This window comes from Hydractinia symbiolongicarpus, chromosome 8, assembly GCF_029227915.1.
Source record: "Hydractinia symbiolongicarpus strain clone_291-10 chromosome 8, HSymV2.1, whole genome shotgun sequence".
In the NCBI taxonomy this organism is placed as follows: domain Eukaryota; kingdom Metazoa; phylum Cnidaria; class Hydrozoa; order Anthoathecata; family Hydractiniidae; genus Hydractinia; species Hydractinia symbiolongicarpus.
This window is the reverse complement of record NC_079882.1, coordinates 22,989,659-23,004,608: the sequence shown is the minus strand read 5'-3', so window position 1 is coordinate 23,004,608 and position 14,950 is coordinate 22,989,659. Positions and strand designations below refer to the sequence as shown.

The window sequence follows — 14,950 nt, the reverse complement described above, 5'->3', positions numbered from 1 at the left end:
TTTACAGGTTCTCAACATTAGTTAAAAATAAACTGTTCTTCCTATAAAGTCCTGTTTGTTATTATATGCACATTATAAACACAGTTAAAAATATTAGAAATTAGAAACAACAGGAGGACCGCGAAGAGAAAAAAAGAAAGAAACGCAATTGTGTGAAATAGAAAGAGACAAGAAGTGAGTAAATAGCACAATTGACATACCGAACTGATAGGTATATGAAACTACTAAAAACTCAATGTTAAAGTCATACAAAAAAAATCTTAACTCAGCGTTGAAGTCTTTTGTGTCAATTTCTGAACGTACATCAAGTGGAAGTTTATTATAGTTTAGTGCACCATTGAAGAAAACGCCTTTTTGTCGATTGAAGCGCTTAACTATTGGGACACAAAGAAGGTTGGTTGTTCCTTGTCCCGTTGTTGTGACATATCACCTCAAAATAGGAACGTGGCATAATAAGCATTTATGCACGGTGGTACAGAGCTTTCTCATGTGATAGTTATGAATTTTTGTAATGTTAGTGTCACATCGGATGATGCTATGTGCTATGTTGTCTAGTAACTCCAACTTACGCATTCTGTATCGCTGGTGGAAGTCATTTTTAAGTAAGCAATATGTTATGTACGATCATAGCCTGATATATACGCAGTGCTGCGGTAGCTGTTAGATGAAATCTTGTTTTACGTAACAGTCGAAGTCCCCTAGATAATTTCTGTATGCGGAGTTGAAATGATCAGCCATGGTTAGTGATGGATCCAGGTTGACTGCTAGATACTTGTATCTTTCAGTGTTGTTGCTTTTATATCAGCGATACATGATGCTGATGATTGTGTCCCACAAAGCATGACCTCTGTTTTTCCTTGTTTAAGGTTCAAGATGAGTTCATTTTCTTCTAACCAGTCAGTAAAGTTCTTTAAGTCATTGGTGAGTACATGTTCGATTGAAGAGATGTTGTTGCGATGAAAGTAAATGACCGTGTCGTTGGCATACCTTATAATTTCACAGTTCTTGAGTTGCTTTTCAGCCTCATTAAAATAGAGTAAAAAGAACAGCGGACCCAGTATTGATCATTCAGGTACGCCAAAAAAACGGGTTGACTCGAGATAGATGAATTTATTAAAGGCTTATAAGCGGGTATGTTAAGATACAGTCAATGTACACTTTGCTTTGTCACGTGATCTCAATCTATGAAATTTAAACTGACAAAGAGCAGCCAACTTTGGAAGAGGACCAAGAATCCGTAGCATCAAACATGTCGCATGAAGACACCTTCCGACTGATGCGCACGTATTTCGATGCCAAATTCTCCAACCTTTAAAGAGAAATGGTCAGTGAAGAAAGAACAAACAAGAAACCACGATTTCTGTTCAAGTTTAAAAGTAACAGCAATCAATTCGATCACGACACTGAAGTTCTGCAAGAAATTGACGAATTGAAAGTGCAATAAAGTCATTAGAATTGCTGATAGGTCGCCCGCAGGATGGGACACCGTATCAGAATATGTTTCAGACAAGCTACCAAGCAATCCAGACAATGATAAGAAGATAAAACCTCCAGAAAAAAAGAGCCATGAAAAAATGGGCCACGTTTCTATCCCAAAATCGTTTCACAAGCCATTTCGTCCAAATTCTTCATCATACCAGCAGCCCTTTCTTGCCCCAAGCACCAACAGTTTTCCCATGTCACATACCCAAACAGCCGCAGTTACAAAAGGTATCCATGTTCATCCTCCACCATCACAAGAATCAGTACTGGTCGACAAGGGGACCAAAGCCCACAGACGTGTGTCTTGCGTGTGAACAACAGGGACACTGGAGGACAATTGCCCAACCATCAACAACCAGTCAACAGTCTAAAGAAAGTAAAAAAGATAAGTGTTTAACTTCTGTAATATCGGTTAAGGGAAGAATTAAGAATATTAAATACTAAGAAGAATTAGGAGCAAGTAAAACTATTTTAGAAAGTGTTGAACATGGTTATAAGCTTCCATTTTTAAAATATCCAGTTAGGGCTCAATTTTCAAATAACAAATCATCATTGAACGAGGAATATTTTGTCACTGAAGAAGTTACAGCCCTTTAAGAATCTGTACTAGAAACTTTAGCTGCACCAAAAGTTGTAAATCCCCTTTCTGTTAGCTGTAATTCCGTGGGGATAAAACGACTTATTTATGTAAATTCACATCTTAAAAAGAACTACATCAAGTTTGATGACTGACAGTCATTTAAAGAATTTACGAAAAAGGGAAATTTTGCTTATAAAAGTGCTTGTTTAGTGAGAGACACACTGTATAAGGCAGGATTTGTAGTTAACGAAGAAAAGTCGTGTTGGAAACCCACCAAAAATATAACATGGCTTGGACTCACCCCGAATTGTGATACAAACATTATCCAAGCCTGTGAAAAAAGAGTTTTTTCTTTTTTTGAAAGTATCTCGAACACAACCACAACTGCACATCTCTGCAAGAAAAAGAGCTAAAATTGCAGGCAAAATTGTTTCTACAAAATTTGTTCTGAGTGACATTACTTGCTTAATGACAAGAGAAATCCACGGAACCATATAAAAAAGGGCCTCATGGAATGCTATCCTTAATATACTCAATTTCCCAGAAGCTTTTAAGAGATAATTTTCCATTGCTTAACTGCCGGTGTTAGATAAGAAAACTTTTAAAACATTTTCTGGTGCTAGCGATGTAGCTATAGGAGCAATAATACCCGCTAGATCTTTAAAAAGTCACACAATGCTCACTTCTTTGGAACAAAAAAAGTGTTCTACTTGGCGAGAAATGAAATCTGTAGAGTTCGGTTTAGAGTCATTTAAATAACAACTTCAGTACAAGTTTGTGGTATGGTTTACTGATAATTACGCAGCTTTTGAAATTCATCTGGGAGTAGTAAAACTGAATTACAAAGTATTTCGTTAAAGATATTTGAATTATCAAGAGTTTATGATATCAATCTTATAACCAACTGGATTCCCAGATCCCTTAATGAAAACGCTGATAAAATCTCGAAAATTATAGATTGGCAGCCTAGTCCAGAATGTTTCCAGATAATCCACGCAAAATGGGAACCTTTTACAATTGATTGTTTCGCTACTTTTCAAAATAAGAAAAATGATAGATTCTATTCGAAATTTCTGTGTCCAGGCGCAAATGCATTTTGTTATTCTTGGGAGTATGAATACTACCTAGTGCCTCCTGTAAATTGCATTTTCAAAACCATTAACAAAATTTAAAAAGAACAAGTTAAAGGTGTGTTAGTAATTCCACTATGGAAATCAGCCAATTTTTGGGCATGTCTCAGAACAATGGATAAATTTAAACCATTTCTCAAAGACACTTTAATTTTTAATAACAATAGTTTCAACGGCTCAGACAAGGCGTTTCATGGTTCAGCATTTTAGGACGCGATAGTTATAAAGGAAATTTAATCGCCTTGAAGATTGATTCTACACTGTACAGGTGACCGGACATCAGAAAAATAGGCACAGGGTGCCATTAATAAGAAAAAGCACGAGAGATGGCGCTGTTAGTTCCCATAAATTGAAGCATTTCCCGTAAAGTTAATTTCCATCTCGCTTTACCTGGTATTGTTAATCCAATCTGGATCAACTGTGTCTGATATAGAAAGTTCGTTTTATGCAATCAAACATCTGCATTCGTTATTAAAAAAAAATCCCTGCAATTCAAGTTTGTGCAAAATGGTGCTGGGTAGGAGGCTGTGTTCGAAACCAAGAAAGAAGAAAGAACCAATAACGTCTGATCACATGAAAATGATTTATCATCTTTTTGGTTAACGTAAGTTAAACTTAACAAATTTCTGGACTATTGTTATGATTGTAATTGGTTATAGTGGTTTTATGAGATATTGTGAGATATCATCTCTCAAAAGAAGCGACTTCCTATTTAACGATACGCTCGTTGAAATATTTATAGAGAAAAGCAAAATCGACGTATACAGAGACGGACATTGGTTGTTTTTGGCCAAGACAGGGACTAATTTATGTCCTGTTATGTTGCTACGAAAATATTTTGATCAGTGTAAAATTACGGAAGATTCAGATGAATTTATGTTCAGAGCAGTCTCGTACTTTAAGTCTCTCATCGTCTACAAACTGTGCATGTTGAATAAACCAATAAGTTACACAGCCGCTAGAGAAAATGTTTTAGACGCTGTGAAACACATCGAACTTAACCCGAAAGACTTTGGATTGCATAGCTTAGGCTGATTACTTCACTTGTATCGCATATACGAAGGCTATACAAAGTTAATAAATCAAGTTATTTTCGATTGAATGCAATGAATTAGAAAATAAATGAATTTATTAAAGGCTTATAACCGGGTATGTTAAAGATACAGTCAATGTACACTTTGCTTTGTCACGTGACCAAGCAGGAAAATATCACTCATCGTTAGTTAGTTTTGCACATCCACCCAACCGCTCTTAGTGTGAGATTTTTTGAGTAAAATAAATATATATTTCTTGTAATTCTTTTGTAAATTTTATATCCCAACTACATTCATCTAGTCTGATTTGCTACACTTGTATCGCATATGCGAAGGTTACATAGACTTAATAAAGTTATTTTCGATTGAAATTAACTTGATTTATTAACTTGATTTATTAACTCGATTGCAATGCATTAGAAAATAACATGGTGTTGTAGAAAACGTGCTGCCAACGGTTAAACAAGTAATCTGTAAATGACTGCTTTGTGAATGTCATCTGAGAGCAAGAATGCAGCAGTTTCAGATATTATTCGATTCCAGGTATTTCGAAAGTTGTTGATGATCACATTTCTCGAGTATCTTTGATATGATTGGTAACATCGTTACTGGCCGACAGTTGTCGAAAAGGTGATTCTTTTCACTCTTAATAAGTGTATCCTTGCCACTTTTAAAATCTGCTGAAGTTATAGAAGCTTTTAAAATGTTATCAAGAAAGCTATCAGTAGATCTAGCTCATGCTCATAGTCCTTTAGTAGACGACCTGGAAATTTGTCTGTAACGTCTGATTTATATTTTTGTAGCTCCCGTAAATGCTTTTTAATCACTGGAATACTTTCTTCGAGTTGATTTTTCTTGTGTTCTGCTTCGCCTTTTTTTATCAGATTACTTACGTATTTTTTCTTCCGTTTATAGACTGACTAGTCGTAATCTTTACTTGACTTTGTTGCTTTCCGTATTGAATTGTAACGATGATTCATTTCGCTTTTAATGCTTTTTCGTGAGCCATGGAATTGGCTAACCTTTTACAGTTTTGGTGTCTATACATGAAATTAGTGTTTCTTTTAGGAAATTCCAGCATTTATTCGAATCATAAAATTGCGTGAAAGGTTCCCAACCTATTGTCCCCAACTTATCTCGGACTTTTTCTGGATTATAATGTTTGTAATTTCGACTCAATAATTTCCTTGGAGCAAATTTTGTAACAACTTTCTTTCTGATATAGCCAACCATGTCGTGATCACTTAACTTGATAAAAGCGTTTTGCTATATGAGATGGTCTCCGGAGAATCTAATAAAGTTGCACTATTTTCGGTTATTCTCGTTGCTTGTGTAATTAATTTTCTGATATCGAAGGTAGTGGATATATCTTTTATCTCGTTGTGATCGTTTTTTATAAGAAAATCGCAATTTATATCTCCCAAGATAGTAATTTCCTAATGTTCATTTGATGCGACTTGTAAATACTCTTTCAACGTTGTTGTAAAGTTTTTTTGAAAATATTGCGATGAATCTGGGGGTTGATATAAAGTACTAATGAGCAATTTCTTCGCATTTTTATATGATACTTCGGACCTCAATTTCCTTTTTCTCGAGGTTTCTTCTTACGTATGGAACACCTTGCTTAATATGTGCACCCACAATTCCTCCTATTCCAGTTGTACGACTCTTATGCACGAAGCCGAAGCCCTGGATTTCTGTGTCAAATAACTCGTCGTCAGCAACAAATGTTTCACTCAAAGAGAGAATGTTGATTTTTTTATTTTCAAATAAAGCATCTTCAAGGAGATACTTCTTCCACATAACCCTCTGATGGAGCACAGTAAAACCTTTAGATTTACAAAGTCCGCGATACACATAAAAATAGGAACAGGATTCAACTGGACACCTCCACATAACATGATGAAAATGAGAGCAGTAAAAGATTTCGAATACTGATTTGTTATGTTTCTACGTCGTTTATAAGGCCATGATCATGAAAGATTGGATAAATCATCTCTTTCGAACGATTCTCCTTCTTTACAAGTTTCGTTATCGTTATCGTATAATTTTGAAATTTGATCAGCTAAATAATTTTCCTCTCTTTAGAGCCAAGTTGGTTTCAGAGTAACATTGAATTTTTAACAAAGGTCGTAGATGACTAAAGCAATTTAAATCAACAATTTTAGACACGTTAGCATCATCAGAGAACCACAGAACAGATTCCTTGCGTAGAAAATCTCCGACTGATTCGAGTACATATTTTACTCATAATTACTCTCAGTAGGTAGAACTTGCTGTGTTTTTTTATGTTCATTGAAATTTCCCCTAGCAAGACATTACTTAATCGTTGTAAAACGTATCCGCCATATCCAAAACCACTTTTGTTGTTGTTGAATTATGTTATATAACAAAACCATTACTTTTAGATAAGTTCCATTGCCAAAATTTCAGCTTAAATTCGTCTATTTCTGAAAAACGACACCAAAAATCCCGCGCATTTCGAATGTGGAACAACTGAAATTGACGTTCGAAAACATTCAAACGCTCAAATTTTTGAATGGAATGTTTTTGATTGGATGCTTTTAAAAAAAACATTATCATTTCGGCAGACATAGCAGATCACATCAGATCAGTACTCTACTACACAAGATATAAAAATGTTTAGCAGTGAGGAAGAGCTATCCCCTGTGAAAGGGAATGCATTCGAACAACACAAAAAGGAACAACAGAAAATAGCAAGAGAGATGGCTTTGGAAGAGAAGAATAAAGAAAAAAAGGAGAAGGTTCCACGGCTAAGAACAAAATTTAGCAACATAAGCAGCACTGCAGAACTCCTTCGGTCCGTCTGCCATTTTCTTTTTCAGCAATGGATGAACTCTTTATCGTTTGAATGTTTTGTGGTGAAATTCCATTTGCGCTTAACCTTTCATCGAGTAAGTTTAGATCAAGATATACCTGTTGGTTTATTGTTTTCAGTGGATGCTGGGTGTTAATCAAACTTGTGCCATAAACAAAATGTATCACTTTAGCATTTATGATAAAAAAGTCAAAAAATAAGACTTAAAACTGACCTTGAGAACCCTCACGTTTAATAATTGACTTTTTTGAGAACTTCCTTAAATGGTGACGATTCGGGATATGTTAGTAAGATAAGATGTAAAAAGTGATTTGGGTAAACCTCTAGATTATATATATATATCGGATTGAAAATGATCTTTTTTCTGATACGACTAGAAAACCACACCAATCAAATTTGACAAGAGAGGAAAAACAAGCTTTAAACGATTGGAAAAAACACATGCACGATCCCGAAAACCAAACTATCCTTCGTATTCAAGATAAGGGAAATCGTTTCGTCTTAGTCAATAAAACAACAGATCGTGAAAAGGCACGTCAACAAATTGAAAGAAGTAACTTTATCGAGATTGACAACGATCCAACACAAAATCACATTGAAGTGGTAGATCTTTTTGTTACAAAATGGTAAAACAAAGGCGATTTATCCTACAAATGGGCTAACTTCATTGTCAACGATAACGCCCAACCTGGTAAAAATTCAACCCTTTACAAGACACACAAGGCTGGTACACCTGTTCGTCTCCTCACTACAGGATGCAACACCGCCAATCTTGCAATCTTTGTTGAGAAGCATTGTGCTCCAATGGCCGAATCGATTGCTACAAGGATCAAGGATACCCAACATCTCTTGCAAATAATTGACAACTTGAATTTGAAAACGATTACCGACAACACCATACTTGTCTCATTCGATATCGTAAACATGTTTCCTAGCATCGACAACACTTTAGGAATGAATGCTGTACGTAGCTGTCTTGAAACCAGAGCAGAACAATCACCTTCAACTGCTTGCCTTGTTGATGCACTGAAGATTTGCCTCACGCACAACAACTCTACATTCGATGGAAAGCATCTCATGCAAACGAATGGAACTGCCATGGGAGCTGCCAACTCTTGTTCATACGCTGACATCGCCATCAAATGCGTTGATGATGCTGTTCTTGCGACAATGGATAACGAATTTCCAGAGATCAAATACTTTGGTCGATACCGCGACGATTGTTTGTCCCTTTGGTGTGGCGATCCGAATTGTTTACGAACATTTCTCGATTTCATCAACACCTTAGCACCTGGAATCTAGTTCACAATGGAAGTTGGCGGGAAATCCATATGTTTTCTTCATTTGCGGATCGAAATAAAGGAGAAAAAACTTTCTACATCAGTATACTGCAAACCAACAAGTAGTCTTATGTATCTCCACGGCAACTCGTGCCATCCAAAACGCTTAAAAGATGGCATATCGCTTGGCGTTGCTACACGATTGCGTCGAATTTGCTCTTCAGATGACGAATTCAACCTAAAAGCGAAAGAATACAAAGCTTACCTTGCTGCTCGTAATCACGATCCGAAAGCTATCAAAAAAAACTTCAATGCGATTGAACAAAAAACAAGATCCGAAGCTCGCAAGAAAACTACCAAGAGCAAATCGAAAATGACCATATTCTCTACGGAATACAATCCATGCGGTCCGAATATCAAAAGTATCGTCAAGAAACACGTTGACTTGATATACGACTCACCGACGCTTGCTGAAGTTTTTCCACGTGGATCGATCATGGTTGCCAACAAAACGTTGAAAGACCTGCAACAACTAATGGTTCGAGCTGATCTTTATACTACGAGATCCACAAAAGACGACGAAAATCCTGGATACGTACCATGTGAGAAGAAATGCGATTCTTGCAGCAACTTTGTTGATCACGTCGACTCTTTTACCTGCAACGCTACAAAGAAGCATTTCAAAATCCGTAAGCAGCTCACTTGTACTACCAAACACGTCGTAGACATGTGCTATTGTCTTAAATGCAAAAAACAAGGCATTGGATCCACAAACAGCTGGAAACATCGTTTGGCCAATTACAAAAGCCACATCAAGAACCAAGTTAAATCTTGTCAAATTGTCAAGCACTTCATCGAATGTTGCAACGATGCCGAAAATCCAACGAAATTTCTTCGCTTCATTCTGATCGATTATGTAGACAATACTGATCAGCTTTCGAACGAAAAGATCGAATAAATCCTGCTCGAAAAGAAGAAGTTTTGGATTGGTACGGTGTGCGCGATTCATCAAGGCTTGAATGGATTCCACGATTGGCGACGTACGAAGCGTATACAGAAACATTTAATTGGCGATTGGTGACTTTTAATAAATTTTAAACCTGCTCTCCTTTTTTCTTTTCACTCCATCGTAGTTTTTAGTTTTCTTTTATCTCCATCGCAGTTCTTTTATCTCCATCGTTGTTTTTAACATTTTTTATTAGCTTTTTATTACAGCAATTAATATATATATATATATATATATATATATATATATATATATATATATATATATATATATATATATATATATATATATATATATATATATATATATATATATATATATATATATATATATATATATATATATATATATATATATATATATATATATATATATATATATATATATATATATATATATATATATATGAACCGAACCAGGGACCTTGTGATTACGAAGCGAACTCCATAACCACAACGCCACGCCATTTCAAGACCATAAAATTACAAACATTAAAAAAACACTTATTTTCTTATTCACTTTGTTCAACCGAAAATAAGAGCCTTATTGTATACGTAATCTCTTCAAGACTTAGGACGCTATTCGAGAAATAAAACTTAGTGAGTGGAGTCATTTTCGGTATTCTACACCGTTGAACCTTTCCTATAAACGTCGGTTTTGCTTTTGCTGATGAAAAGTGTCATGTACGTGTCAAAGAAAATGATGTCAGATCGACTTAAGTTCACAATTTCATTAAATCTTAAGAAGCCACTACATCCTATCAAGCATATCACTAGTGTTCTTTAATTCTTCAAATCGGCATTTTCACCTCCCAAATAATTAAAAATCGAATTAAGGTGGTCTACTGTTATAGGATCTTTCTTCTTCACTTGTTGCTTCTTTATTCTTTTTGCCGCCTCAAGCATGTTTTTAACGATAGAAGCTTCGCAAAGATCATGACATGAAATGATGTTGTGGTGAAACTTTATGGCATAGAAACAGCTTTCGATTATACTAATAGACGCATCACCTTGAATTAAACTCAACAGAAATAATAACACCTGGAATTCGTCGGCCGGGAAACATTTTAATGAGTATCGCTCGGCCCAATCTTTCCAAAGGTTAAAATAACAAGTATACTTCTTTAGAGTAGTTGGTTCTCGACATTTGTCCAAAACACTTGGAATTTGATCAGCTAGTACTTTAAGCTCTTTATTCGCATTTCCAGGAGTTTGTTTTTCAACGTAAGATTTGACAAAGTCTAAATTCAGAGGATAAATATAATTATTATGCATTTACACTCATCTTTTAGTACAACACCTGTTTTTTGCAATTCTGCTAACCTACTTTGTTAACCTAAGCAATCCTGCTAATTTTATTACGTTTTGCACAACCGGCAACATATAATCCTAATAAAGTCGTTTCAATGCCCAGTAGACATCTGCAATCCTGCTGATTCTACCTTCCTTAAAATAGTGGGTTAAGCTACCCAAAGTTTATATCCAGTAGCCATCTGCACTCCTGCTAATGCTACCTTCCTCTTAAACTGGGGCTTGACTACCCGTCTGTTTACACTTTTCACGATTGTGTTTCCACAGCAGTAGGGATCTGCAATCCTGCTGACCTACATATTTCGTAACAATTCATGATGTACAATTTTGTATCCGTCATAAAATTACTGTCTCGGTTTTACGAAAATGCTATTCTTAGCGCAATCATTGGGCTTTTAAAAGCAGCAGAGCCAATAATCGCATCACGGTTATTTCCCAATCTAACATATTCGCTAGTGTTTTTAAAAACACGGTATTCTTTGACAAACGTCTTAAATTTCGAATCTGAGTTGATTAATAACGGCCAGAATTTTGCAGATTTCCAGTATGGAACAACTAGCACACCTATGGCTTTCGACGCCTCCATGTGACTTAAAGTTCTGCTCACTAATGACGTAGGCGGGACTAAGTAATTATTTTCATTTCCCCACGCGACAGTGAACGCATCGACGATCGCTGTTCTTGGACACCAAAATCGGGAATTAAATATTGGCGTTTTCGCATTCTCGTGGTCTGCAAATCGGTCAATTGTCAGGGGGCCCCATAATCTGTTCAGTGTATTAAAAACACTTTTCTGTAGTTTGCCAATCATCGTAGTCAAAATATTTACTTATTTTATCTGCCAAACGATTTTCTTTTCTAGGTATCCATGATATATTGATATCGATAGAATAATCAAAACCGATTTTGAAAATACGTTCAGCTATTTCTTGTAGCTGGGATTTTGCACTACCTGATTTTGTTATTATAGTAGCTGCGAAATTGTCCGATTTCCAATTTATAATTTTTCCTTTTAATATGGTTTTGAATGTTTCTAATGTGAACAGAATTGCATATAATTCCCGCCATGTGGAACTAAAGTTTTTCTCATGAACTTTAAAATTCTTAAAACAGGTGTATGTTTTGCTGTCCGTTCTTACGTGCGCTCCTATAGCGTAATCACTAGCGTCCGAATAAACATCAATTTGTGGAATTCTGTAGGGAATGATTTCTCTTTTGTTAAACATTTCAAAATTATCACGCCAAAAGATAATTTCCTTAATAGCCTGATCCTTTTCTTTCAGATTAATTCGAGAATCCCAAGACATTTCTGCATCAATGATTTTGTATAAGTTTCTAGTTTTTAATTGAATTAATTCTTTCACAACGAACTTTGTAGAAACAATTTTGCCACACAGCCTTGCTAAATTTCTCGCTGTTGAATACGGTAAGTTTTGAATGGCCTTATTAATACAATCTAAGATGGAGTTAACTCGTATTTGAGGGATAGTGAAAACATTTCTATGCAAATCTGCTTTAACGCCTAACCAGATTACTTCTTTTTGTGGATTCCAGACACTTTTATCGTTGTTAACAACGAATCCGCTTTTAAATAAAGTCTCCTGAACAAATTCCGACTGTTTTAAACATGTTTCGTATGAGCTTGCGACTCCTAATCCATCATCAAGGTACACAGAAATACAAATCGCGCTTTTCCTCCAATATTTAACCAGACAACGCATTACTTTTGTAAAAATAAATGGGGCAGAAGTTAAGCCAAGAGGTAGAACAGTGAATACGAAATGTTTTGTTATCCCTTCAAATTTCCAAGAAAATCCAAGATAAGTTTGATGTTCTTCAAATATATCAATATGGTGATAACCTTGCTTCAGATCAAACTGAAACATGAAGCTATCCCTCTTTAAGTATTCTTCCATGACTCTCCAGTCATCAAATTTTACTTTGTCTTTATATATATGCTTATTTACATGTCTTAAATCCAAGATAAGGCGTTTTTTACCATTACCTTGAGTAGAGACGGATAATGGGTTTACCACGTGAGGAGTGAATGCAGTTTCCCGAATCCTTCCACTCTCAAGCAGTTCGCGATGCATCAGCTAGGGTTTCTGAAAACACGTTTAAATAATTCCATTATTCTTAATGTGTTCATTTTATTTAGAGTCATACCATGACAGAGGTAGAGTCATTCAGACAGATATCGTTTGAGAAAGAATTAGCAAGAGCAAAATGGTTTAAAGAAGACCTGCAAAACGGTGGTTGGAAAGAAATCTATAACAATACAGGTTCACAGTATTGGATGAAAACATTCAGAGAAGAAAAGATTCCTGTGAAGGTGTTGTTTACTTTTGACATGCCAATGCCTGCAGAAGCTTTTGTTAAACTCTTACACCCATCAATGCAAGAAACACGTTTAAAATGGGACAAAGCGTTTGTAAAACATCAAGTATTGGAAACTTTTCCAAATAATGAAGGCTATGTGACCTACATGGTGACAGAAACATCTTGGCCGCTACAAGACCGAGAATTTGTTTTATTTATACCACCTGCTCAAAAGGTTAACTGGTTCGGGGAGGAAGCTTTTATGATTTTGCAAAGAAATGCTTGGCATGCGTCTAAATCAACATCATTCTTCGGTCCAGTCAGAGCTGAAAATGGTGGAAATTATTTTATTGTCATTCCTGATAAAGAAGAACCCGACAAAAAGTGCCATACATTCGCACTTACAAACAACAACTACAACGGAATTCTTCCAAATAACGGATTTGAAAGTTTGATTTCAAGAGCAATTCCAAAAACATTTAATGTCTGGCGTGAAAGTCTAATCGAGGGATATGAGAATTACCTAAAACTTGAATAAAATATGTACTCTTGTATCACGCTTGTTTTCTCTCCTTTGCATTTATTCCCAGCGAAAACTAGGTTTACTGTTTTTTGCATCTTTTTAGACATGCACGGGTGAATAGATATTTCTAAAATATCAGAAATCTTAACAAAACAGAAAACGTGGGTGGAATGTATTTTATTCCCACTCCTCCATCTCACTTTCCCTATAATAAAGGGGTACAGGGGGAGAGGGAGGGGGGGAAGGTTAGCAGCAAACTATTTTTACAACTAAACTGTTGGTTTCAGTGAGTTGTTTCGAGATTTATTCAAGCACTAAAGTGGACATCCTTTATCAGGGCGTTCGACAAAATATTAAAGTGTTATTAAATATTTTTAATGACAAAAATTCAAACTCTCTCGCCTCGTATGTAACTTTGAGAGTTTATTTCAAACTTTAGATTTCTTGTAACTCATAGTTTTGATAAAAGTTTCAAAACGACATGCAAAAATATAATGACAATTTTTGACAATTTTGATGGCAATATTGATGCCAATGTTCATAATTTAATTGACACACTTCATATGGTCTATAGACCATTTTAATAACATAAACGTCATATTTTAAACCATTCAGAGTTTTACATTTTGGCAACACCCACTTAATAACCTTAACGTGAACGATGTCGAAATTTACTACTTTGTTGTTGTTAACATTCATCATAGTCACAAGAAAAAGAATAGTCTGGTTAATCGACCATTCCGGGCCGTATCGTAAAGAGACTTCAAAAAACTGGGGTGGCCGGAATATAAGGGCACCAAAGTTTAAAAAATGGCTCCGGCTGCAGAGGATTTCCTTTATGGTGAAGATCTGGATGCTATTTTGGAGGCAATAGATGAAGATTTTTTACAAAGTAATACTGAGTTTGAAGTGGAACTAACTTCAGTAATTGACGAAATACCCAAAGAAAAGGCCAAGGTTACATTTACCTGTAGTTTGTGCTCTAAAGTTTGTGTATCACAAAGGGGGTTATCCCGCCACAACAACACTAAGCACAGTAAAGAAAAGGAAAGTGATGCAAGTTTGGAAGCTGAACAGGTTCTGCATCCGCTGTATTTTAAGCGATATATCGAGGATTCAATAATAAAATTGACAGGTGATGAATGTTATCCCTCTGAAATCACAAACGAATTCAAGTTTTTTAAAATTGGTAGCCTTGACAATGTTTTGCCATCATCAGTCTGGTGAAAAATGTTATCAAATCTTTTGATGGAGATGCTGAAAAGTTTTATCCATTATTTTATAAAAATATTTTGGACATGGAACACCCCTTTGGAGCAAGTCTAAGCCACAACTGTACTGTTCTTCTAGGATTTGAGTTAGCAAATCAAGTATTGTGTCACTTGTCTAAGTCTGATTTCAAGGATGTTTTGCAAGTTCCAAATAAACCACACACCTTTTCAGATAA

The 14,950-nt window shown here is 35.6% G+C and overlaps 1 protein-coding gene across 1 annotated transcript; it reads left to right on the top strand.

Annotated features, from left to right (window-relative positions):
- The first annotated feature begins 12,015 nt into the window (after positions 1-12,015).
- Positions 12,016-13,534, top strand: LOC130655631 (uncharacterized). Its single transcript, XM_057458404.1, has 2 exons — positions 12,016-12,087; positions 12,820-13,534. Exon 2 carries the CDS (start codon positions 12,829-12,831, stop codon positions 13,516-13,518), a length of 690 nt encoding a protein of 229 aa, XP_057314387.1. The 5' UTR covers positions 12,016-12,087; positions 12,820-12,828; the 3' UTR covers positions 13,519-13,534.
- The last annotated feature ends 1,416 nt before the right edge of the window (positions 13,535-14,950 follow it).